A 25,584-nucleotide genomic window follows, 5' to 3' on the forward strand; every position below is an offset into this window, starting at 1 on the left:
CCGTGACTCAGTTTGAGTAAGCGCTGTCTGTGGCTTTCCGTCAGATTCAGGTGAAATTACCCCGATCAGGCGCGAAGTGGAACAAATGACACAACGAACCAGCAGCGCTCCAGGCAGAAAAAAAAAAAAAAAACTCCCAGCTGTAGCTCAATATTATCACACGCGTGCCGTTCCACACTGCAAAAAGGGCAGACCGACATCGACGTGTCCCCCCTGAAACGGACCGGATCTTTCCCCTTCACAATCACCCGCAGACTCCATTAAAACAGCATTAGCCCTTCAGAGAGCCGTGACATGACCGTGTCTTACGCCAATGGTGGGGATAAATCAAAACAAATCGTTTTTTTTTTTTCTTCCTATTTTCAGGAACTTTTTAATGTCTGTTTATAACAAACAGTCCCAAAACAGTATCGCAAGAACGGTTGGAACAGAGATTTTTCTTTCTTTTGAAATGCAAACCTTTGTAGGGCTCAGGTAAGATGAAGCATTAACTGTCCGAACACTGAAGTAACAACTAAGATGCACAACTCAAGAACAGATGCAACACGATGAGACTGTTCAAATTAATACCGGGCCGAGCACAGAAACACACCCATAACCTTCCTGCAAAAACATGAATGCAGGGATCCCTGGCCTACTCTTCTCTTTCAGCAAGAAACAGCTTAAATAACGTTTTTCAAAATAAAATAAAAAAACCCAGAACAAAACACTGAATCCAGTCCACGTAAGAAGGGCTCTTCATCTTTTACGCAAATCTTTTTTTCTGTTGCATGTGCGTGTCTACAATTTTCATATCGTCAAAACAGAGAAAGCAAGCCCAAAAACGTGGAATTTAAAAATGAATTTTAAAACTGAACAGTTTGCAAAAAAAAAAATGCACTAAGTATGATTACCGTCTGCATTTATTAATAATATTATTGATTTTACTGTCAGCTGTGAAAACAGGTCTCCAGGAGTTATGACACAGTTCAGGCAGGAAGCTTCACAGATGTACCGGTGGCCAGCAAATCTGCTTTGCTTTCTGAGTGTTGAGTGACAGGAAGTGACGTTCCATCATCCAATCATTATTCTTTATCCTGCAGGTTTCCCCCAGCAGTGCTTAGTCTGATCCAAGTGTCACAGGCGGCCTCCGCAGCACCCTCTTTTAAAAGAAGGGGGGAAAAAAAAGAAAAGAAAAAAAGAAAGAAAAACAGACATATGGATTGTAAAAACCCAAAGAACCAATCTAAGATGTCTGGCTCATCGTCTTTTTTGTTGTTGTTGTTGTTGCTAAAGAAACAGCGCTCTTGGGATGAGGTGTCATCATGTCTTGAGCTTCTTCTCTGAGGGGGGGCTGTCCGAGCCGGCCCCGCCCGAGCCGAGCCGAGTCCGTTTGAGTGCGGCGGCGCCGGTGGTTTGGCATCTCCGGGGGGGCTGGGTCTCCCCCGCGGGCTCCTGCGTTTGGGGTTTGCTACGGCCCCCGGCGTCTGGCTCGGGGGGCGCGGAGGTGTGGGGGTCCTCGCGGTGCTGTCCGTTCAGCTCGGGGCTCGGCTGTCCCAGAATGCCCCTGCTCCCGTCGGCGGGCTGCGAGCCGTGGCTCGGCGCCGAACCTGGACTTTCGGGGGCACCTTCCGCGGCCCCCATCCCGCGACCGTCCCGGGCCCCGCCCCTCGGCTTGGTCCTCTCACCCAGCCTGTCCTGCGAAAGAGGCGGGGATCCGCCCGAAAGTCTCTCCGGCGCTGCCCCGCCCGCCTCCCCCTCCGGGCGCTCGGGGGAGGGGGCGGAGCTGGATCCGGGGGGGGTCTCGGGGCCCGGCCGTCCGTCCCGGTCTTTCTGGGGGCTTCTCCGCTTTCGAGCGTCGCCCGAAACCGGCGCCGCCTCGTCCACCGAGGAGGAGGAGGAGGAGGAGGAAGACGAGGAGGAGGGGTCCTCGACGGCGATCTTGGGGTAGCTGCAGGAGTCCACGCCGGGGTAGAGGGCCTGGGCGGACTCGGGCCGGTCCCCCGGCTGGTAGGGGAAGCGCATGCGGCGCCTGCGGGCGGCGTTGCGGCGGCGGGTGTCGGCCCGGCGCCGCTCCTCGTCCTCCCCGTCGCTGCTGGAGCTGGAGCTGGAGGAGGTGGAGGAGCTGGAGCGGGCGGGGGAGGTGCTGCGGCTGGACAGGCTGGAGTTGCCCCGGGGGCTGGGGGAGCGGGGGCGGAGCACGGGGTCGGGCCAGAAGCCGCTGGAGTCCGACGAGTCGTTGGCCAGGTCCAGCAGCCGCACCGACTGGTAGGACTGGCCCACCATGCCCCCCCGGCGCGGGAGCCCCTCCCCCTCGTCCAGCAGGGCCGCCGCCCCGTCCGGACCCGCCAGCGAGGAAGAGGAGGAGTGGTCCGAGTCGCTGTGGCGGCGCTCGGCTGCGGCGGCGGCCACGGCTGCGGCGGCTGTGGGGGCGGGGGCGTGGGAGGCCACGCCCCCCCGCCCCGCCCCCGCCCCCGCCCTCAGCGCGCGGCGGCCGCGGGCGTGCAGCTGCAGGATGGCGCCCTCGCTCAGGTCGCTGTCCGAGTCGGAGCTCCAGCCCTCGATCTCCCGGCGCACCAGCGAGTCGAAGAAGGCCATCATGCGCGGGTCCTCCTGGATGGACTGGCTGACGTAGTCGTGCGACAGGCCGCTGCCGCTGTTCAGCACCAGGCTGATGTACTCCTCGTGCGTGTACAGGCTGCGCGACTTGTCCTCCACACGCCCCTCCAGGTCCCCCAAGCTCTCCGGCTGCTGGTACGGGCTCCACACCTTCACACGCAAACAGGGAGGGGAGGAGGGAGGGATGGGAGGGATGGGAGGGATGGGGGGATGGGGAGGGAGAGAAAGAAATGTAGGGTCAGGTTTAAAAGAGTCACAAAACTGTCTCATCTGCCCCCCGGTAATTAATATCCTTCTTGTCATAGAGCACCTGGCTCTGGGTGTCAGTTTTCATACACAGGTGCTGACACAATGGGAAAGCCAGGATCTCTTATCTGATCTCTACCCAGTGAAATATCGAGGGGGGGGGGGGGGGGGGGGATACAAGTCAGCCCTGTTTCCTGCAAATGCACCCCTAAAGTGTAGAATACACCCCCCCCCCCCCCCCGCGCGCCCCCACAAGCTTCGCTACCTTTCATCGCAAAAACCCCTCAAATATACATTTCACCGCTCAGCCACGCAGTCTGTGTGATTTATGAGAAGAATATGAACTGGGAGAAAGCCTTTTCAGTTTTTTTACAAGTGAAACCTGCTGTCTAAGTCTAGTCTTGCACCAATAAAAAATTTCATGAGTTTTTGAATTTTTAATGACATGCTGGTGCTTGCCAGAACAAGGGGGGGGGGGGGGATGGGGGATGGGGGGGGGACGACCCACTAATTTCAGTTTTTCATAACCATTAATTAAAATAAGCAACATTAAAGAACGCCAAAGAAATTCAGCGCACGGATTCTTAAGGACAGCAGTTAGGGGTAAGAAAGGACAGCGGGGGAGAATCCCCCCCCCCCCTTTGGATAATTTTCTGTGAACAGACCTGTTATTTTGCCTGGAATGCAGCTTTAGCTTCAGGCTATGACAGGTATTGCTCCGTTTTATTTGGGGGTAATTTGCGCTTTTGCAACCACAGCCCGCATTAGCACTCCAGTGAGCCGGACAGGCGTGTCTGACGTGCTGTACATTTACATACATTTACATGGGTGTTTAAGCACAGTTCACAGCGAGGTCTCGGGGTAACAGCACGGCGTTCTTCTCGAATAATTAAACAAGAGAATTCAGACCGCAGACACCGCCATAAAATTCACAAGAATTCTTTCCGTTTAATAATGTGAAGAAATGCCTGCAAGGCAAGCATATAAAATGTGAAAAATCAAACCGCTCCTCGATAATGCTACCGGTTAAGGGAATTCCAGCCTGCTTGCAATTTGCAACATTGCTTTGTATGGCGCCACCTGCAGTTGACTGTGTTGCATTACAGAGCTGCTGTAGGTCAGTTTGTGGAAACGCCGTGAATGTAACCTAATAAAACGGGAGGGGGGGGCGGGGTGCAAAGTGCAGCCAAATGGTCATAAAATAACGTTCAGTACGTCTAAAAATAATCACGTGTGCGTTAAATAGAGGCAACTAAACTTAGATTTTACATCAGGTTTGCTGATTTCAAGATCAAGCTACCTTTCTAGATGAGTTCTTGCTGATGCCACCCGATTCAAATCATCAGAACTGGCAACAGACGGTTAGAACCCCAAAATCTGAGACTCTCCAAAGACAAGTTTAGACATCCAAACTCCCAGGGACAGGGACAGGGACTTCCCAAAAAACACTAGTGCTGTATTCTCCAAACCCACTAGAGAACATCAGGACAAGCTGTACCAGACCCCCTTATCTTACAGACTGCAGTCTTCTGTCTCAACTGCAAGCAGCCATGACTGATCTGAGTGCTGTTTGAAGATTTCTTTTCATGGTTTAAAGCTTAAAAAAAAAAAAGACGGGAATCCCTCGCTAATTGAGTGTTCACCCCATTTCTAATTAGTTTTCCTTATTTCAGAAGAAGCAGACAGGTGAATTCCACACCTTTACTTTCTTCCCCTTGACTGGTTAAAAGAAGGTGCATCTGCAGTAAAGGTCCACCCACTCAACACTACAACAGCAGCAGGAAGGGAGCTACTGTAACAGGAAGTGATGCAATGGAGCGTGATGGGATATTACTGACCTTGATGACCTTCTCCACGCCTGAAGAGCAGATCATGTAGGTGTGGGGGTTGAACCGCACCTGGTTGACGATGGAACGGTGTCCCTTCAACACCATGAAAGCCCCATTCACCACTCGCCCAGGGCCCCCTGCAGCAAAAGAGAAAAAGCAGAGATTCAGATTATTAAACACAATCACACACACATACTTACACACACACACACACACACACACATACACTTACATACATACTTACACACACATACACATACACACACACACACACACACACACACACGTGTACATCTACTTCCCCACCTGCTTCCGGATCCTTGGGAATCCTCCACATGTACAGATTGAAGTCATCGGACCCCGACAAGATGTACTGGAAAATAAAGAGTGGAGTAGATTCGCATCACCAACTGACGCAAATCAAATCAACAGTGTCGAGAAACAAATGGAGGAAAAAAGAGGCATACCGTTTCATTTTACTTTCTGTAAAAAAGGGAATTCATTAAGTCATTGCACCACATTTCCTCAACCTCCTTCATAGCTGTAACAATGAAGCCAGAGGCCACACATTTCCAGAGAGACCCCTGAACCAGCTGCAAACAGCTGTGAAAAAAGGGGGCAGCTATTTTTACTTCCTGCCAGGAATCAGTGGTATCACTGGGAGTTGTAGTCCCACAGCTTGCATGGTAATGATAGTGCGTAGGCAGGAAAAAACATTTTTGTTAAAGAATGAAACAAATAAATAAAGGCAACAAAAAGACCTTCAGCCTTAGTCACAGCGACTGATATTTGCATTCAAGGTGCTGCAATGTACCAGTAATGAAATAATGAGCCATTGTTGCGATGGAGTTGGGGTAGTCTGTGGGAAAAAAAAAAACCTCAACAGACAGCACTGGAGCAACCGAAAGATCAATTTTCTCTAATGGTGAATTACGGGCCTAATCTACATCTGAGACTCTGAGGTAATCCAATAACAACACAGCTGGAATAAACGGAAAAACCCAAGCGTCCATCGTGCAGGAATGATTCACGCTCTGCGTTTTTGGCATCCACAGCACGGTTTCGTGTTAAAAGAAAGGATGATGCAATGATGTTTCCTTAACCAAACACCTTCAAACACCTTCAAACAGTTTCAAACAGTTCCCGGAATATTGTCACACCTGAAATCGACATGCATGGGGAGAGAATTAATTTAAATAGTTTACAAATCAACATTAAAATGTTCAAAACGGCCATCTAAAAACAGGAGACTGTGTATGAAGTGGTGGGACTTGCTTTTTAACAAAATGTATAAACCTCAGAATAGCAATCAGGGGCAAAATGAAGTACCGAAAAAACACCACATGTCCCCCCCACATGGGTGACGAGCGCCTGACAGCAGTCGGTTAAACAGAGAGCTAGCTCATTACAGCAGGCCACAGGCACGTGCACTGCGTCTCGGCAGCGCTGAGCTTATCAAACGAGAGGGGAGAAAGCAGCAGTGTTTCTCTGGCCCGATCCCACAGCAAGGCCACATGCTGCACTGCGGTCATGTGATCGTACAGCATCTGTGCAGCGTAGAAAACCTCACAACCCCGTCTCCGGATTTAAGGACAGGGCCACGGGGTGCCCCGACACGCCCGGAGGCGGGGGAGAAAATGTGGGCACCCACAGCCTCAAAAAGCAGGTTCATTAAAATATGTGGTGGCTAGGGGGGGGGCGGCGGGGGGGTGGGGGGAGAAATCTGTGACTTCAGAACCAAGCAGCGTGCACGAACAGCGAGCAATCTCTGCCAGTCTGCAAAAAATGCATGAATTTTGTGTTGCTAGGCAACAAGTGGTACACTTGCTTACAGCAGAAAGCGCAGGTTTCTTACCAAGCGCACAGTAAACCTGCACGTCCTGCTATGAAAAGGCAGCCTAAACTTATAACGGTTTAGATTGCCTCAAACCGACAAGATGGTGGCTCGCCTTCCTGGAGCTTCTGCTGGAACGGGCACTTTGGCCAGGTATGCGTGCAATGTCAGGAAGTCAACAACTCAGTCTGCCGCTCCAGAAAGGAAAGTGGGACAACTCTGCTTTCAAACAAGTATGTGACACTACTTACAACGGTCATCCCGATAACCAACTCGAAGGCTAACAGGAAGAGGAAACGGAAGGATGTTGAGAAAGGGGCGATATAGCTCAGGAGGTAAGAGCGCTTGTCTGGCAGTCGGAGGGTTGCCGGTTCAAACCCCTGCCCTGGGAGTGTCGAAGTGTCCCTGAGCAAGACACCTAACCCCTAACTGCTCCCAACAAGTTGATTGGTACCTTGCATGGCAGCCTTTCACCGTTGGTGTGTGAGTGTGTGTGTGAATGGGTGAATGAGAGGCATCAATTGTAAAGCGCTTTGGATAAAAGCGCTATATAAATGCAGTCCATTCACCATTTAACTTCCACCAAGCAAAAACTGGCCATTCGCAATTGTACGTTTTATTGCTGTAAAGCCAAAAAAAAGGGCAAGTGCTTGGTTTACTTTTGGAAGAGGTGTCAAAATCCAATACGGAAATTTGAACATTAATTTGCAAACCAGCTGACAACACTTCACGCAAAACAGCACTGCCCGAGTTTGCAAACTAGATGCACTGTGTCATGTAACTTTCATAACCATAAAACCACAGTGTCACAATGAAGTAGGCATGTACAGGAAATAATAAAGAAAATGTCATAGAAAATTGCATTAGCATTTAATCAGAACAACTTCAAAGCTGCTGGACCAGGTGCAGCTTTAACTAGAGACATGCTACTCCTGATTTACATGGATTTTACTCATGATGGATGCTACACAGAGCCACAGACTGAGGTTCTGGTAATTGCAGGTTCACGTTTTTAGCCTTAAAGGCTACTAGTGTTATGTTGTCATTTTGCATGTTACAAGGATAATGGAAGGTTAACATTGCAGACAGTTGCTTGCAAGGAGCTCCCCAAACTTCTGCTGTTGGCTAAATGGCTGACTACAGACCTTTGCTTGGTTGGCTACTTTTAGATATATTTAAGGTTTGCCAATTAATTTAATAAAAATTACATCGGAACTATTTGTCACCCTGCCATCAACACTTCTAGATGGCTACATTTCTCACCTGGTTGGCTACTCAAATTGTGGGGAAACCCTGCAGTTGCTAAAGAGAAAAAAACCATGAAGGTAAATGGCCACAGCTAATGTAACATGCAGCGGGTTAGCCAAATGTAGAAGGGCAAAGGAACGACTGCAGTGTTTCTCAATATTACATCATCTTTCAAATAAAATAGCAGGCTTATTTAAACAGAAGCTCAGTTCCCAGAGGACTAATTAAGAGGTTATGCTGAATCAAGCAAATAAAGGGTCTCCAGTGTGTCCTCCTCCTTCCCCTACAGTGTCAGTGCTGACTGGCAGAACATCACCAGCGCCTCCACACAGCTCACCAACACACAGACCTGCTGGCTTTTTCGTAACCATGCCAACGCCATTCTGCCCTGTCCTCCTGTTCCTCACTTTATACCCAGCTCACCTCCTCTCAACCTCTCTACCCCCCTCCTTCTCTTTCTCCTCCTGCTCCTCCTCTCAACCCCAGCTCACCTCCCCTCAACCTCTCTACCCCCCTCCTCCTCTTTCTCCTCTTTCTGCTCCTCCTCTTAACCCCAACTCACCTCCTCTCAACCTCTCTACCCCTCCTCCTCTTTCTCCTCCTTCTCCTTCTGCTCCTCCTCTCCCTTCCCTCCTCCCCTCCTCCTCCTCCTTCTGAGCGTTCACGCTGCTGGGTTTGCACTCTTTCGGGAGAATCATCATGAAGCCGTCAAACTCCTGCGTTTCCAGGAAGCCTGACCAAGGGGGTGGCGAGGACGTCCGCACATTCCTGAGACACCCGAGCGCCGCGCTAACGCTAGCGGACGTGGCTGCGCGGTGATGTAACGTCTGAACGAACGCCGAGCGAGGGGGAGGCTTCGGCCCAGCACGGGGCTCCGCTGCGCCGGAGGGGTCAATGTTTCGCTCCTTTTACCTAAATCACTTTCGTCCCGTCGCCTGCCTGTTTCCCCGGAGTCAGCTCTGGGAGATCTAGTGCAGCCATAAAGCTCTGTGGTTTTCTCCTGCCAAATGGCTGAAGCTAAATGGGGTGGGCGGGGCTTGGTTAGTATGTGCATGCAAAGCATCCTGGGAAAACATTGTTCTTGTTGGAAGTTGTACTACTGGACCAGTAGGGGACAGTTATGTTTCATGGACTTAATTTGATACTAAACTCCCCGGTGCAGTAATGGATAGACTACGCTGTAGAAGATGCTGCCTGTATTACAAGGTCTGGACTGACTAGTTTTTGACCCTCGTGACTGTATACACAGTCAATTATGGACACTAAAATCTTCCTCTCAAAACTCGCCTTTTTCCTTATGAGGGGCTGTCCAGCCATCCTGAAGCACTGTTTAGTAGTAACATGAGCCACATTCCCTAAATCCCATCGTTTCACTGAAATGTAACCAGACAGCTCATTTTCTCTGGAGGAGAATGTTTTAAAATGTACAGCACAGTGCTGTACAGTTGCATAGATTCCAAAACTTTTAACAACAGAGGAATTCAATTGGCCATGCCAAATATGAACCACAGACAAGCTGCAACAATTTCCTTTTTTCTTTTTGCCATTTTCCCCACTTCATGCAGTGCTCCATTAGCAGCACACTGAAGTGCCTGAAATGAGTTCCATAAATGTGTTAAATAGGAGACGTGCACATAACAGACATCTGCAATTACAGTGTGCCAACAGCTCAATCAAACCCGAAGTGCTAAAAGCATTAGGAGAAATAACCGGCGTAAACAAGGCTGCGAGACGAAGGGCGATGTAAACAGGCTGTCACGGCTTAAGTGGCTGAATCAGACACGATTAAAAATTCTCCTTTAATCTTAAGAAATGAGCTTTCTGGGTTCTGCCAGTCACTGGACAAGATACACATGCTTTACTGAAGCACAGCGAAAAAACAAAGTAGTTTCAGAGGAAGAAATATACACCGTCCAGACACTGTTCGGTCACAGCTAAAGCCAAAAAACCCAAAAAACGTGAAACGCTAATACCAAACTGTCCACTGAATCAACTCAGGAACACACAAGAGAAAAGAGCCAAAAGAGAAAATCTACTTCATCAAAAAAGTGTTTAAAAAAAAAAAAGATAAAATAAACCACACAAACTGAAATGCTGTTGAAGGAAGGTGGTGACCAGGACCAAGTCCCCCCCCCCCCCCCCCCCCCATGTCCCCCCCCCCCCCCGCGTCCCCCCCTACCCCCCTCACCTGGTCGCGGTCCCCGGCGAAGCAACAGCTCTTCATGGTGCAGGAGTTGAAGTAGCCCTGGTTGTCGAACTGGAAGATGGGCAGGCGGGAGTGCAGCTCGTACAGGACGGGGGGCAGCCGCCGCCGCAGCGCCAGCAGCTGGGTGCCCGTGCTGTTGAAGCGCACGCTCATGGCGCTCTGCAGCGACAGGCTACCCCCGTAACGCAGCAGGGAACTGTGGGAAGGGGCACACGGGTAAAGGGGGATGGGGGGGGGGGTAAGAGAACCCAGGGGCATAGATGAGTTTCACAAAGCAGGAGGTAAAACAGGGACAAGAAGGCCAAAGGCAGGAGAGTCTCAGGAATAGAATGGGACAGAGGGGAGAGAATATACCAGAGTAGTATGTTCTTAGCCAAAATAAAGTGTCACCACCTGCCTAATAACAACCTTACAAAGCATACAATGGAAATCCAACAGTCCACTTTGCAGATCTAAATCTTCTGAGCTGCACTGTTCTCAATGTCAAATTTTATTTTTTGAATAACAAGTTTTGTCGTCTGTGTTGGACTTGACTGAAAAAAGCATAACAGCAGAGAAATTGAGTCTTGAGCGGTAATGCGAATACTGCACTACTCTCCAGTATGCATGAAATGGCCTACTAAATAAACACCGCACTGACTGAGGGAGATAAATGATTGCGCAAACTGAGAAGCAAATGGCAGCTCCCCACTAGTCCAAATGCATTCTATTTTTGTTGGTAATACTTTAGCGCCCCCTGGTGGACAGGCCCCACACGCAACTTGAGCTCAAGTTTTTTTGGGCACAGTGGATTGCATTTAAGGGTGGCACAGGCACGCAAAACCAAGGATTCATTCTGTATCCAGCGCACCTGCGCGGCTTGCGGATGTCCCACAGCCCCACGCCTTCCTTGGAGTTGGCCGTGGCGAGCAGTCTAGGCTCGGCCGGGTTGAACATCACGCTGTGGAACGCCGACGGGTAGTTGGCCAGGCAAAAAGGTTCTAGAACACAAAGGAAACACAGAAAACATAAGAAACGTAGCGTCGTTGGCAGCGCACCCACTGACTTAGCTTCAGAAAACACTCCCTGTTTTTCCAGTTTGTGTGTCTGCAGGAGGCATCTCGCCCTGTTTACTAACGCGACGACAGATCCGGACTGAGAACACAGCAGGCAGAGCCAACTTTGAGCGTTACAAAATCACTCAAACAGAAATGGAGACCAGATCTAAAATTAGGCTCAAATGTTCTTCACCGGCTTTGCTAACATTACAATTTACTATATTCTTGATTGAAACCCTTGACAGGGATGACCACAACAGCTAAAGATTGGCATAATTTACATAGAAAATTGCAAAACTTGGTAAGAAGAGGAACATCTAACTTTGAAACACTGGCATCAAATGCAGCAGGACTTCTGCAACCTTATGCACAGTCATAATTAGCACCCATATTTAGCCTCACTCTGCATGTTCAGTGCGTCCCTCGGTAACTCCACAGTCTACAAAGGAGGTAGAGCACAATCCTTCCCGAAAGTCTTTAATTTGCTCACAGTGCCTCTTCAGTCAGAAATACTCATTTCGACAGCGATGGTGCATTTTGGGTGTTTCTGCCTCACGTACCTCCGTGTGGGGGCTCACGGGTGTCCCAGATGAGAACACGACCATCGTCAGAGGAGCTGGCGAACACGTTATCGTTGACCGGGCTGACGGACAGGCCGTAAACTGCATCATCGTGCAAGAACACGTTCAGCGTCTCTCCCCTACGTGAGCCGAAGGAAATGCATAATATATAACATTTTCATTTGTAGTTGCTATCGGTATGATATCATTATTAGTTAAAAAAAAGTAATTACAAGAAAATAAATGAAAGCATTTTCCGGATGTCATTGCTCATTGCTTACCTCTCCACGTCATGAAGAATGACCTGTTCATCGTTACCTTCAAGGAAAACACAAACGTATCAAGAGACAAACAGCACCAGTGCAATCCATGCATGAACCAGTCAAGCAGGCAGCAAGTAGAAAATAACAAGCAACAGCAAAAGACCACTGTCATGTTTCACCACTGCTTCTACCTTCTCTGATGATTAATGCCAGTGATAAGGAACGACAAACATACCCCCAGAGAAGACACGCTTGTTGGTACTGTCAAAGGCCAGGCAGAAGATGTTGGACAGATGTTCTCCCTTTAGTTTCAGAGGCTTGGCTCGTGAATGGATCGCCTTCTCCATGTGCCAGAGTAACACCCGTCGGTCATCTCCTCCTGCCGCACCAGGTAGAAGAGACACAGTTCCGGGTCAAACACAGCACACAGCCACAATCCGATCGACCCCCTAATGACGTTCCATATATAGATATTTCACAGCATGGGTGGATTAATGCTACTATTCTTTGTTGGCCCCTGTAGCATTTGCACCCCGTAAACAAACAAGTAATTTAGGGGATAGATGCTGCACGGAGGAATGGCTGCAAATTTCCACAACACATATTCTCACTTTTCTATTATCAAAAGCAAGCTTGATCGGGTGGTGCCTACACTTGACAGTGTTTGTTGGTTAAAAAATGATAAACAAAACACCTGGTTCATTGTTAACAACGACATGTCGAAATGACACGAAATGTTGGTAACACACTGCCTCTAGCTAACGTTAGCTACCTTTTAATATGCAGAGGGGGTATTCGCCATTAATATGGAGCTGGACAACAACGGCAGCATTATTTAACGTCGAGCTGTTTTACATAAAGCAACGGACGTGCGAGCCTTTATAAAATTCATTTTTGACCGACTACCTATTTCACCTTAGCTCGCAAACCGTACCGTTACCTCATCTGTCAGTAAAATGGGTCCCTTGTTGGAAGGAATCATCAAGAGCAAAGCCAATAAACGTCATGTACCTAAGCATTTGGACAGCTATCAGTGCCGCCACCTTTTCCAACATACGCAGCAGCAGTGCTGTCAGGCTCGCTGGTTAGGTCAACTAGCTAACGTTAACGGTACTGCTAGCTACGCAGGAACTTTACAAATTACTTCACGTTTAGTTTCTGACTGACAGCTAACGTCGAGATCGATATTAAAGTTGCTCCTGGCCTAACCGAGTTTAGCTAGTCAAGTTAGATAACTACCGAGCAGGCTTACTAGGTGGCCAGCAACGTCCTTATTTTCATAACTAACTTGGGTAGTCTGGCTGCTCTAAATTAAATTTAGCAGTTCAACAAAGTAGTGTTAGCCAACTTAGCAAACATCTTTACAATATCAAGGTAGTCAAATAAAGTTTTGTGCTGGAGTTCATGGTAGCGTTAGCTTCTTGCTACACCAGAGAGTTTAGCTGGATACAATTTACAGCTGGGGATAGTGCCTTGCCCAGCAACACAGTTAACGTTAGCAGATCGGCATTTGAACTGCGTAGGGTTGTATGAGATTTGTTTGAAAGCTAGACAAGTGTGCATAGCCCAGTAGAATATAGCTACCTTGGAGAACACATTCACAGCATGTATAGCTATGTTAAATATGTATGCAATTGTGCATGCGATAAATAATCTCCAAAGACAACCATTAGCTACCTAATCAATTACAGCTAGCAATCCAGTTGGCCATCCTGCTTTTTCAGACAGCTAGCGAGTCAAATCGGCAGCAGGCTATCGGCTACACGGCCTATACAATTATTATGATTATGGTTATAGTCACAAGGCAAGTTAGCAAGATATTATTCCATGCACATGGTTAGATTCACCACGTACACAACTGTACCATCAGATTTTGGATACTCAGAAAATGATATCGATTGCTGTAACACCAATCAATTCCCTACATTAGCTAGCTGTGAATAACAATATTTCACGAAGAGGGGAAACGGAAGACATGCCAACCTACCGGACACCAGCCATTCTCCTCCATTGTTGGAAAACTCTATGGCATTAACGCATCCAAAATGCCCTAGCATATCTTTCTTAAAAAGACTTGTGCACCCGGCCAGTCTGAGTCTCTGAAATTCCTCCTTCATTAGGGGGTGCCCGGTGATCTTTCTCCGGGATAGGAACCCCACGGAAGAACGCATACCGCAGCCCTTCACCTCTTTCATATTTCTTTGGCTGTTCGTTGTAGCCAGCTCGCTAACTGCCCCTTGCTTACAATATGCGCAGTGTCACAATCATACGTGGAGTTTGTCCGACTGTAGACGACGTTAAAGTTTTCTTCGTGTCTGTTTTGTTAATGGCTACATCGTGGTAAAGAAAAAAATAGCCCCCAATACAACGAAGATTTTGTTTGCATTGCACACTCCACACGCGTCGCTTCCTGCTCTGCGCGAGCCTCCTCCTCCGTTGCCGACATCATCAGCCCAGCTGACCCAGACGAAGTCACTGTAGATTTGTGGTGCACGTTGTGATCGCTGTACTCTAAATAACACATTGCACAAGATCCGATAGATGCAAAAGTGTCACGTTCATAGCATGAGGAAAAAATGATAGAAACTATTACTAGGACAATGCACGTTTATTGCATGTCTAACATTAAAGTGAAAATAATTGTGCACGAGAATGCCTCACCAGGCAGTTTCACATATTGCTTATTACTCGAGATATTTCCTCTCACCTCGTGCATGCAAAAGTTTACTCTTATACATTAGGGAATTACCACAGGCTCCTATCCAGAGCGATTTACATAGCTGACATTCAATTTATCTTTAAATTCAATTTTTATACTGAATGATATTTAATCAAGCACAAGCAATTCATATGAAATACCTTGCTCAAGTGTACAATGGTAGTACCATGCATAGGACTCAAACCTACAGCCTTGTCATTGCAATCTCAGTTCTCTAACCATTAGGCTACACTGCCACCCAACTTACCTTTTGAAGTTCCTCTTTATTACAGGTCTTGGAGTGATATTATTTGTGTTATTGTGGTCACAATGATGTCCTCATATCTTAATAAAACATCAGAGCACATGTTTAGTGTGTCTAGTTTATTATTCCCAATTAAGGGATTACAGTGGTAGTATTTTGCAAATTACATTTTTCCCTCAGGGAAACCATCCAATAGCAACACCCCATAATCCCACAGGAAAACAGAACAACATGTTACAGAGATCTGTTTGAACAAAATTACACAAATTACTTTAAAAATACTCATAGTGGAACCAATTTAGAAATAAAATGTGTTCTTTGGGGTCTTCTTCGTCAAGATTACAAAGCACACATTCTTCTTAATGACATTCAGATTCTCAATTCAACCTCAGTAGCTTGTCCCAGGTTTATAGTTTGAACATTTTAAGAAGGTAGGGATAGAGGACAATGGCAGCCCGTTCCTCCTTCATTCAGGTTAAACACCACACCAGAGGTCAATACTGACGATACTAAAATGACACTTACAAACATGAAAAATGAGTGTGGAGCCACTTGCACTTCCTGTGATGTCCCTCATCCAATTCAGGCAACAGTACCGGGTGCAAGATGGCCACCATTCTTGCCTTTCACTCTAAGTGTTTTTTTGTTTTGTAGCGACAGCAGGAAAATATTTTGTGTGCGCGCAATGTGACTAAATGCACCCGAGTTCTCTTTACTGGATCTTGCAAATAACGGACTCACTTCTGCCACAGGTAATGGGATTCAAGTCCGAGGCAACTGTCAATTACCCAGTCCCTGAACCACTTAGGGCAAAGTTGTTTTTATTCACCCTTTCATATTACTGACCTTCTGCAGTCACCAAATAGAAGGCAAACGGAGGAAACTTGAAATAACTTAAACGAACTTGCTGTCTGACAGAGTGCATTTGGAGTGGCTGTTAAACACATGACCATTACAACATATATAAAGATGTGCTGACACCACACATTTTTCTTTGTGCCATCCACTCCTGCAGCGTGGCAGCCCCTCTATATACATCATCTCAACTATTTGGGGGTGGGGGGAAGGGACATGGAATTCACGTGTCAAAAAATAAATAATGTGGGTTAATGAAGTAATTACTAAATTGGATCATTTTAAATGGGCTTAGTGTGAAATAGTTACAAAAGTGCTTTATCTTAGGTACCGTTCTTGTGTACAAAGTGTCCAAAAAAAGAAACAACATGGTTTAATTAAGGGATTGGTAAATTTGATTACGTTTAAAAGGGCTTAAGAGTCAAACGGTTACAAAAAGTGCTTTTATCTTCGGTACCTTTTTCCTGTGTACTGGTACATCAAAACGAAATGGGCTGGAGTGAAGGACCCTTTTGACTGTGACCTATTCATTCCACTGGCAGTCATCACGGCCAGTGAAAATAAAACACTGATCTGAATCTAAATGAGCGGGATTAAAGACGGCGAGGAAAAGAGGAGAGCGGAAGAAAAGGCAGAGGACAAAGAAAGAAAGAAAGAAAGAAAGAAATGCACATACTACGTGTGATTTGGTAATACTCTCAACACATCACGGATGGTTCATCCAGCGTACCACCCACTCTATACCAGCCCCCCCCCCCCCAAAACCCACCCCAACATCTTCCCCAAAAACCCCTCCCATCACAAACAGAAAGGCAAACAAACTGAGAGGGGTACTGAGGGGTGACATCAGTACAGGAGCACACCTGTCGGTTCAGCTGTAAGGAGTATTTTCATTTTATTTACAGTTTATTGCACAATTCAGTCTCCTTTAAATGAATGCTGTGAGCCTCCATAGAGATGCAAGTCCACTGAAAAATCATGAAGCTTTTTTTTTTTTTTTTTTTTTACTGCAAAGAGATTAGAGGCTTTTCTAAACACTGAAGCAGGTACTGGGGTACTGGGGTGCTGGGGAGCTGGGGTGCTGGGGAGCTGGGGTGCTGGGGAGCTGGGGTGCTGGGGAGCTGGGGTGCTGGGGATTAGGGAGAGCCAGGAACATTCCACCTGGAAATTCCAGCCCATTCTTCCAGATACTTAGACTCAAAGGACAGAGAGCCTGTGTCCTTGTTTGTGCTGGAGTCAGTGCAACCTAAAAATCTGTTTGGTTAGGAGATGCTCTAAAGAAAAGGGGCTTGTTATCTCGTTAACTGACACGAGCCAAGTGCTTGAAACTTAAAATCCACCGGGAGGAGGACACAGTGAGCAGCCAAACAAAGCCTGAGCACTTGCAAGGTTAGGAGTTAATTCAATCATTTCAAATGATTATTTTCATTAGGTTTTCCATTTTCATCTTTCAAAAAGTCTATAAAAAGTCAGCAGGGAAGTGTTTAAAAAGCACAGCGGAGGGGGAGGGGGACGGGGGGGGTCGAGCAAAGAAGGAAACAAACAAAACAAAAAATCTCCCCTGAACAGCTCCACCTCCTTGAAGTCTTACAAAATCTTGTTTAAAAAAAAAAAACAAAAAAAACAAACAAACAAACGGAACTCAGGATTAGGGAAGGCGGGATCTTAAATTATGAGAAGGGGAGGGGCCGAAGGACCACAGGAGGCGGGCCCAGGGGAGACTCAAGGCTGTTGGCACGTGGGGGGCTGTCCACAGTTCCAGATGAGGGCCCCCAGAGGGTGTTAGTAGGGGCCTTTCGAGTGTCCGAATATGCCGATGGGGAAGTGCTTGACGTGAGAGGACCACTGGGCAGCCAGCTGGAAAAACTTGACGTCGTTCCATTCCACTCCATCGATGAGCACTGCATGAGAAAAGAGACAAAAAAAGCAAATAAGGTATCTACGCTGTCCACCATCGACAGGAAGATTTCAGGGGGCTGCTGAGTGGCTCATTCTGTTAAGCCACCGTTCAAGAGTGTTTTGATGGGACCAGGTAAGTGCACAGACAGACACCAACATATGCTGAAGAGTATTCCTGCCCACCCTGAGACACCAAAAGTGCACTTTTGGCTGCAGCTATTTTATAGCTTATCAGAGCTAACCTTTTTTTTTTTTTTTTGGAGCATATCCCCCCACACCCCCAAAAAACAGTCTGTGCATGGTCCGGTCCTGGATGGGACGGGCTGCGAATCGATATGGTCCCCAGTGTTGCCTGGAAACGGCAGCACCTCAGGGTGACGCAGAATTGGTGCCACCCCAGCCCAGGGAAGGGAGGGCTGCAGTTCGCCAGGACGACAGCATCTCATCACGGGCTAACGACCCTCTCCGGATGCCTGTGGTCAGCTGTACATTAAGTGGCTCGCTATGTGAGCCCAACTGAAAGACTACAGTGCGATAAGAGGCAGTGGCTGACATCACACACTTCAGCGGAGAGCACGGCTGTCTACGCTCTCCTGCATCTATAGCAGAGGTCACATCAGTGAACACTGTCAAACTGGACATTCCAAATTGGGACAAAAAGGTGGGGGGGGGGGGGGGGGGGGTCGCTAAAAAACTAAATATGAATTTTATGGTGTCTGGACAGGAGGAGGCCTAAGTGGGGCTGGTGGACTCCAGGATGAGGTCAGCTTACATTTAAGGCAAGGTGAATGCACAAGCTTAGAAATGCTAATAATGCTGGCCAACCATGACCTTGTCTAGGTTAATGAATCAAAATATATGTGGAATATGAATTGTATGTCATTATATATATTATATATATAATATTGTAATTACAGCATGGACGTAAAATTCACACATTCTTATCTCAGGTGAAACCACCTTAAAGGTGATTACTTCGAAGGAAAAAAAAGAGAAAAATAAGTAGTTACAATGTTAGCAAGGTCAACATAAAAATGAACTGAATTGGCTTGGATGTCTAGTTCTTTTTTTATTTCAGGATGAAAGGCATTTGGACTATGCGGAATGTGTTCTTGGAAGCTGCTTTTGCGCTAACGAGACTAGAGCACGTAGTCCTCTCTCCCTCTTTTTTTTTTTCTCCAGACAGAATTACTCACTGAATTTGTGCTTTTCTTGTGAAAGTTCTAACTGCTTTCAGGGGTTTTGTTTTCTGCCGGTACATTTTCGACTCGAGTGCTCTCTTTCCTGTGGCAGTGGAAACACCCCCGCTGTTACGCGAGCGGCATTCACGCCTCTGTTAATCAAGACCTCCATCAAAAAGCACTCGCTACACAACAGCAAACTTCAGCACAGCCAAACTCACTGGGGCCCAGGGGGAGGTGGATACACCGGTAAAGGTCAGATAAACCGGTAAAAATTTAAATAAGCTTCTCGGCTGACGCAATTTGTGAATATGCAAAAAAAAAAGAATTCAATTCAACAAAACATTTTGTTCCCTTCCCGCTTTCTCAGTGCAGTGAACTTAAGACAGTCAATCAGGCACAGTGGAGGAGGTGGTATAGCATGAGGTGGTAGCTTGTGCATTGGGGTGGTATAGCACGTGCATTGAGGTGGTATAGCATGTGCACTGAGGTGGACTGCATTTTTTTTTTATATAGCGCTTTTATCCAAAGTGCTTTACAATTGATGCCTCTCATTCGCCAGAGCAGTTAGGGGTTAGGTGTCCTGCTCAAGGACACTTCGACATGCCCAGGGCGGGGTTTGAACCGGTAACCCTCCGACTGCCAGACAATCGGTCATACCTCCATGTAATACCACACCAGTGCACATGGTATTGCATGTGCACTGGGGTGGTGTTACATGTGCTTTGAGGTGGTATAGCATGTGCATTGGTGTGGTATAGCATGTGCGCTGAGGTGGTATAGCATAAGGTGGTACAGCACAGGTTGGCTCTCACCTCTCAGCATGGTCTGCTGGTGCTTGGCAGTGCAGATAAGTCGGCTGATTCCCTCGATCACCTGGCTTTTAGACTCCACCTCCTTGTCCTTCGTCTTCTTTGGCAGAAACATGACTGAGGAGAAGAGGGAGGATGAAGCAGTCAGAAACGAATGTGCATAAAGTCAGACCAGCCGAGAGAGAGAGAGAGAGGAAGAGAAGGAGGGAGGGAGAGAGAGAGAGAGGGAGGGACAGAGAGGGAGAGAGAGAGATGGAGAGAGACAGAGACAGGGAGGGAGTGAGGGAGAGAGGGAGGGACAGATAGGAAAGAAGAGAGAAAGGAAGGGAAAGGAAGAGAGAGAGACAGAGAGGGGGGAGAGAGAAAGAGGGAGAGAGGAGGGGAAAGAGAGACAGAGAAAGATAGCCATTACAATGTACAAACATTCTACCATCAATTACAGCACTTGAGCGCTGGAGAAGAGCTGCAGGAGTAAAGAAAGCTAGCCCCCCCCCCCCCCCCCCTCCGCCTCCTCACCCTTCTTGTTCTTCTCCTTGGTGACCACAGTCATGGACATGGTGGGCTGGGCACTGAAGTCGGGCCCGGCCAGCGGCAGCCGGCTGACCTGCAGGGAGCGGAAGGTGCACTTCAGCGTGTTCTTGGAGGACGAGTCCCGCTTCTCCACGTCCCGCTTCCGGTCCAGCGGGGCCACCCAGTAGTCCACCTGCAGGCCCATCAGCTCCCCCTGGCTGCCCCCGGGAGAACTGCACCCAACACAGCACGAGGGGAGAGAGGAGCAATACTCAGCATGAGGTGTTCAGTTCTGAAACTCGCTTTGGTGAGAATATATTTTACTGCCCTCTTTCAATGTTCTACGGTCCTCTTTTTTCATTTCGTACTGTCTGATTCATAAATCAGAATCCTGCCTTAAACTTTTTAGGCTATATTCCAATATTATGACCTACACAGCAAATGGAGAATTTGCTTAGGCTTCCAATGAATTAATGTAATCCAGTATACGTATATTTTCAGAAATCACAGACACACATACACACACACATGCCCGCGCACACACACACACACACACACACACACGCACGCGCACACACACACACACACATGCACGCGCGCACACACAGACACACACTCAATTTCAGCCTGACTGAAGCTGTGTGTAAGCATGTGTTGCATGGGACACCACACCTGTATGAGATGAAGCTGGTGTTGACAGAAGGGGAGGAGGGCGGAGTCGGCGAAGCCTCTTTCAGGGCGGGGGACACCTGTGGAGGGGTGGAGGAGAGGAGGCCTGTCCCTATCGGGGCGGCATCATCAGAGTCCCCTGCAGGACGGGAGGGAGGGAGGGAGGGAGGGAGAGACCAGGGAGAAGGAGAGAGAGAGAGAGATTATCATTATGAAGTACTCTGCCGGAGCTACAACCCTTCTGCCACCATTTACAAAATTTAAGTACACGCACATGTACTAAGCTTCTGTCATATTGGTTAGCTTTTAATAGTGATTGATTTTACAACATAATTAATTCCAGCAGGAACATAACAGCATAACAGACCACCACCGCGATAGATCTGTCCTTCCGCTACACCCACCTGACGTGGCGGACGACTGCTCCACGATGCCCACTTTCACCACCTGGGGAAGGGTCAGATTATCAGGCCGTTAGACAAGCCGCTAGCCTGTGCGCCATCTTTTAAAATGGCACCTTCTCCTATGCTGGCATGAGCACACAATAAGAAGAAAATAATTCTGCTTGGAGGGAGAAGTCAAGGTTTCTTTGTTTTTGTATTTGATTACTACCACTGCAGCACGCTCAATAAGAAAGATAAGAAATCAGAGAAATATTAAAGAAATGCAGATACATTACATATGTAGGATATCCTCCTTATACACAACTATTGTGCTGAAGCATACACCACAAAAGACATTCAATAAAAATAATATTTTTAGAAATATTGTCACTGCAACATGCTTTTTCAATCAAAGACTTGTATTTGGTTAAAAAAAAAATTATATACGCAAACTTTTTTTCTGGCAGTCGTCAGGAGGCTATAAAAATTACAAAACTTTTGTGTGTGTCCCCGCACTGCCCCATACAGTGCAGTCAGCACGGGGGCTCTCTTACCCCAATGAAAGGGATGAACTTTTGGCAGGAGTCCTCGTCGGGGCTGTGAAGGGGTGGGATCACAGGAGCACAGAGAAGGAGACGGGGACGCAAAGCCAGAACGCAAAAATTAGCATCACACACCCCCAACCGTCCCGTGTCTTTGACTCCCCAACTCGTCTCTCTCCGAGTCGAGTTCCCCCAGAAGCCTTCGGGCCAGAGTGTCATTGGATCTCAGAGTGTTCGTTCATCAGCTGTCGATCACTGTCGCTGATGAAGGGCTAAAATTCTGTGAGGGTTCGGTCCTCCTTAGAGCCGAGCCGGGCGGCTGGGGCAAACACAGGTTTACTGTTCCGGCAACACAAGGTATCATCAGACAAAGCGAAATTTGTCTGGGGGTGTGGGCGGTGGGCGTGGCATTCAAGGCCTGAAAATGCATTGCTCCAGTGCTGTCCAGAAATGATCATGGTACATCACTCTTGTATTCTGTGTCATTCTTACATATTTGTTATATAAATATTAGAACGACTACCAGAGTTCAGTGTATTTAGATTACTTTTTTTAACACAAATGCTTACAGTCACTTAACTGGCTGTACAGTCTCCTTGATCTTAAAGGACAGTGACTGAAAAGTGCTTCAGGACAGAACCGGCTGGACGGTAGATGTCAGTAACACTCTGGCCCGGGCCTTTGCAAACGCATGCAAAAACGCAATGAGCAGGACAAAATCAGACGATCGTTAACTGCAAGTACAGGATCCTGGGGTCATTTGGGGTCAGATTAAGATTGAAACTTTGACCCACCGATCAGGTTATAAACCAGATGCTGATGGACCTGCCCCCCTCCCAAAAAAGCTGGTAGCTGAGTAAGTTACCATCAGTTGCCATGGTGATTTGTGATAAGTAAAAGGGTCAAAGTTTCTATTGCATACAAGCCTTGCTTTGATTTAAATGAATCAGAGGTCCAAAAACAATTCCTTAACAAAGTTCAATGCATGACTGCATGCGCTACTTCATCCACTTTACATACATCCAAATTAGACCGCAAAATCATAATGCAAAACTGTTGTCATTTTTATGTTTCACGTATTTCATATAAAGACAGTGCTACAAACACTCTACAAAAAACAGGTATAATTTTGCAAAGTAAAAAACCAAAACAGTACACCTGCAATTCATTTTCTGAGCACCAGGTTTTGTTTTAGGACCCAGTGATTTACTCCGGCCACACGCCCCCCCACCCTCACCCCTTCTCCCATCCCCAACCTGATTGGTAACCAAGAAGCAAGAGCAGGACATGCAGGCATAGCCTTAGGCTTTCAGCCAAACCGCCCCCCCCCCTAACCCAACCGCCCCTCCCCCCAGCAGTCCACACAGCCCCCCCAACACACACCTCCCCCTCTACAAGCCGTAGGCACGATGCACATGTCTGAAGGGGTGAAACGATTGGACAGGTCAGAGCACCAGCTGGAAAGGAAAGTGCCACCATTGCCCCCCCGAGCAGCAGAGACGAGCGACAGGGGGCTGCGAGCTCAAGCCAGGCCGCGCAGCCACGAGGCACAGCCACAAGTGTGTGCGTCGGCTGAGGTCCACTCAAATATAAACACCTCATCTGTTCATGGTGTAAAAAATGGCGTGGAAAATAAGTGTGTACATATGCACACGCGTGTTACATACAGAGATATGTATGCACATATGTACACCCTTTGTATACTGTACGCATGAACATAAACAACTGAATTTATATGAATGCACATATATTAGCTCTATATATGGACATAAATTAAGTAATATGCGCAGCTCATACTGCACATATGTTTATCTACATGCATATACAGTATACAACATATAATTCCCCATTTTTCAACTACTGTGAAAATGTAACATCTGAAATGATACATTTGGAGTAGACACAAGCAGCCCTCAGCACACAAGAATTGAAACCCGAAGCAGGAGTACAGACAAGGGGAGAGGGCAGAGAGGACAGCCTTTACCCCACCCAGGGGGGTAAAATTTAAACGCAACACTGTGCCTGAATTCTGCCCCACCCTGGGAGTAAAATTTAAACGCAAAACTGTACGTGACTTATGCACCTGGCTGGTGCTCCGCAGTGTGTCATATCAGCAGAACTAATCTGCGTTTCCATCAGATGCTTTTAGCGGACACTCTATAACAAATAAATATTTGTTTGTACTGTTCCCAGTGGTGTGTGTACGTGATCTTTATATTGACATAAGCAGCTGCTTTGCCAGTCAACAGTTCAGGCTCCCTGTGTACAGGAATTCACTACAATCACACTAAAGAAGGCCCTTAACCCTTTCAGGTGTAAGATAATAAAATATGTGATTAGAATGTTCTTAACTGAACATTCTAATGCTGATGTAACAATCACAGCTGGTAACTGAAAGCGATGGAGTTCTAGAACACTGATTTGGAATTTTGAAAAAACATTCCAAAAAACTTACATTACAAAGGGTAAATACAGACCCATAATTCCCTGTGCTGTCTCTGGAGGCCTATAGAGTGGTACATTCTGTCCCGTCTGGGGATCTCCCTGCCATTTCTAAGGGAAATGTGTGGAAATCCGACGGACTACAAGCAAGAGGCACTCAAATCTACTGGAGATCTTTTTTTCTATCTGACGGTTAACTGATTGAACAAGTGATGTGACTACTTGGCCAGAGTTCACCCCGCATGAGTGTCACAGGTCTAAATCAATCAGGTAAGGGAGCACAACTGGCCTGGAGTGCCTGATCTCAGTGTCCCTGGACTGTAACCTTCTGGGACCAGGGCAGGAGATGTTGATGGGGTTGGATTTAGTGCGCTGGAAAGGAACGGGCTCACGCCGAACATCAGGCACCAGTAGAATGGGCCGGTAAAGGCTGCCAGGACAGAGGACGAGTCGAACAGACAAAAGCAATCGAATCACCAAGAACAACACGGGACTCAGGCAAACCACAATACCTTACTGCAAAATCAAAATGAAAGCTCTTTTTCCTTCAAAGAAAGCAAACAAATAAACAAACAAACAAACAAACAGGAAACAGGTGTTATTCACACACGAGATGGACGGACAGTGAGGCCTGTGTCTCAGTAGGCTTTAAAATGGCTGCTCTCCCAGTGACCTGGAGGCCTAAAGGCATATTCATCACACGGAATCAAGAGAGGATTAAGTGCATGTGTCCCTAGTAAAACAGCCACTCTTCTAAAGCTGGTACATTTTATTCTAAATGACGAAAAACACACAGCGAAATGCACAGTACAAATCAGTCACGGCTACTCTTCCTCTACAATCTGTTCTACTAGCTAACGCTGACAGATAGTACCTTCAGAGCCAGCTGTTCAATACAGCCTTGCAGGGATCAGAGCCGCTGCCTAGCAGTTAATTCCCTGTAAAAAGTGAGAATAAGACTCTGATAGTTCCTAAGGACCTCTTAATCTTCCGTCTGCACCAATGCTATGATCTTAATCCATCTCCAGAGTGCTGGGATCTACTCTAAAAACCGGAACATCTGCACTTTTACTGGTTAAGAAAGGACTGCGAAGACCACTGTCTGCGAAGAAAGTTGTTGTAATCTTGTTAACATTCTGGGCTGACGTTAGCTAAATCTGGCTGCTATAAAGTTACTACTGGACTGACCGATCACGGTTCTAGAATACTTCAGGTGTGATGGGCGGAGCCTGCAGCCTCACCTCTTTTGCTTGTATGTGAGCATGGCCTCAGCAATGGGCAGCTGATGGGCCCCATTGGCTCCCACCATGTACTGCGTAACCCGGGAAACCACGTCTGGACTCTCTTGAACTGCAGGGGACATACAGGAGGAGAGCCAGTGACTCATCCAGTCAGTGTGGAGCTGCCACTGTCACGTGCACTGTCTGGAAGTGCCACTGTCACGTGCACTGTCTGGAAGTGCCACTGTCACGTGCACTGTCTGGAAGTGCCACTGTCACGTGCACTG

The 25,584-nt window shown here is 47.4% G+C and overlaps 2 protein-coding genes across 5 annotated transcripts in view; both read right to left on the bottom strand.

Annotated features, from left to right (window-relative positions):
• Positions 1-880: 880 nt before the first annotated feature.
• Positions 881-14,288, bottom strand: dcaf5 (ddb1 and cul4 associated factor 5). Its single transcript, XM_035403361.1, has 9 exons — positions 13,809-14,288; positions 12,057-12,200; positions 11,840-11,876; positions 11,559-11,698; positions 10,812-10,941; positions 9,944-10,157; positions 4,980-5,046; positions 4,683-4,810; positions 881-2,748 (listed from the first exon to the last, which is right to left on the bottom strand). The coding sequence occupies exons 1-9, from the start codon at positions 14,014-14,016 to the stop codon at positions 1,303-1,305; spliced, it is 2,514 nt and encodes an 837-aa protein (XP_035259252.1). The 5' UTR covers positions 14,017-14,288; the 3' UTR covers positions 881-1,302.
• Positions 14,289-16,773: 2,485 nt separating this feature from the next.
• The window catches only part of pacs2 (phosphofurin acidic cluster sorting protein 2), a 64,285-nt gene continuing 55,474 nt past the window's right edge, over positions 16,774-25,584 (bottom strand). For 2 of the 4 annotated variants that reach the window (XM_035403276.1, XM_035403268.1), the window contains exons 18-25: positions 25,319-25,427; positions 24,367-24,507; positions 21,648-21,690; positions 21,115-21,157; positions 20,714-20,849; positions 20,048-20,274; positions 19,535-19,648; positions 16,774-17,540 (exon numbers count right to left, since the gene is read on the bottom strand). In XM_035403276.1, coding sequence (XP_035259167.1) covers positions 17,422-17,540; positions 19,535-19,648; positions 20,048-20,274; positions 20,714-20,849; positions 21,115-21,157; positions 21,648-21,690; positions 24,367-24,507; positions 25,319-25,427 — 932 coding nt within the window. In that variant the 3' untranslated portion in view covers positions 16,774-17,421. Of the gene's footprint in view, positions 17,541-19,534; positions 19,649-20,047; positions 20,275-20,713; positions 20,850-21,114; positions 21,158-21,647; positions 21,691-24,366; positions 24,508-24,589; positions 24,623-25,318; positions 25,428-25,584 lie in introns of all 4 variants that reach the window. The other 2 variants (XM_035403283.1, XM_035403290.1) reach the window with 2 other exon arrangements.

This window comes from Anguilla anguilla, chromosome 1 (assembly GCF_013347855.1).
Source record: "Anguilla anguilla isolate fAngAng1 chromosome 1, fAngAng1.pri, whole genome shotgun sequence".
Classification (NCBI taxonomy): Eukaryota; Metazoa; Chordata; class Actinopteri; order Anguilliformes; family Anguillidae; genus Anguilla; species Anguilla anguilla.

Excerpts from the sequence above, each read along its gene's own strand:
- dcaf5 (XM_035403361.1), bottom strand. The coding sequence starts at position 14,016 with ATGAAAGAGGTGAAGGGCTGCGGTATGCGTTCTTCCGTGGGGTTCCTA. Across the intron at positions 12,201-13,808 it reads AGGAGAATGGCTGGTGTCCG|GAGGAGATGACCGACGGGTG; the intron begins GTAGGTTGGCAT and ends CTGGTGCGGCAG. Across the intron at positions 10,158-10,811 it reads GACATCCGCAAGCCGCGCAG|TTCCCTGCTGCGTTACGGGG; the intron begins GTGCGCTGGATA and ends CCCTTCCCACAG.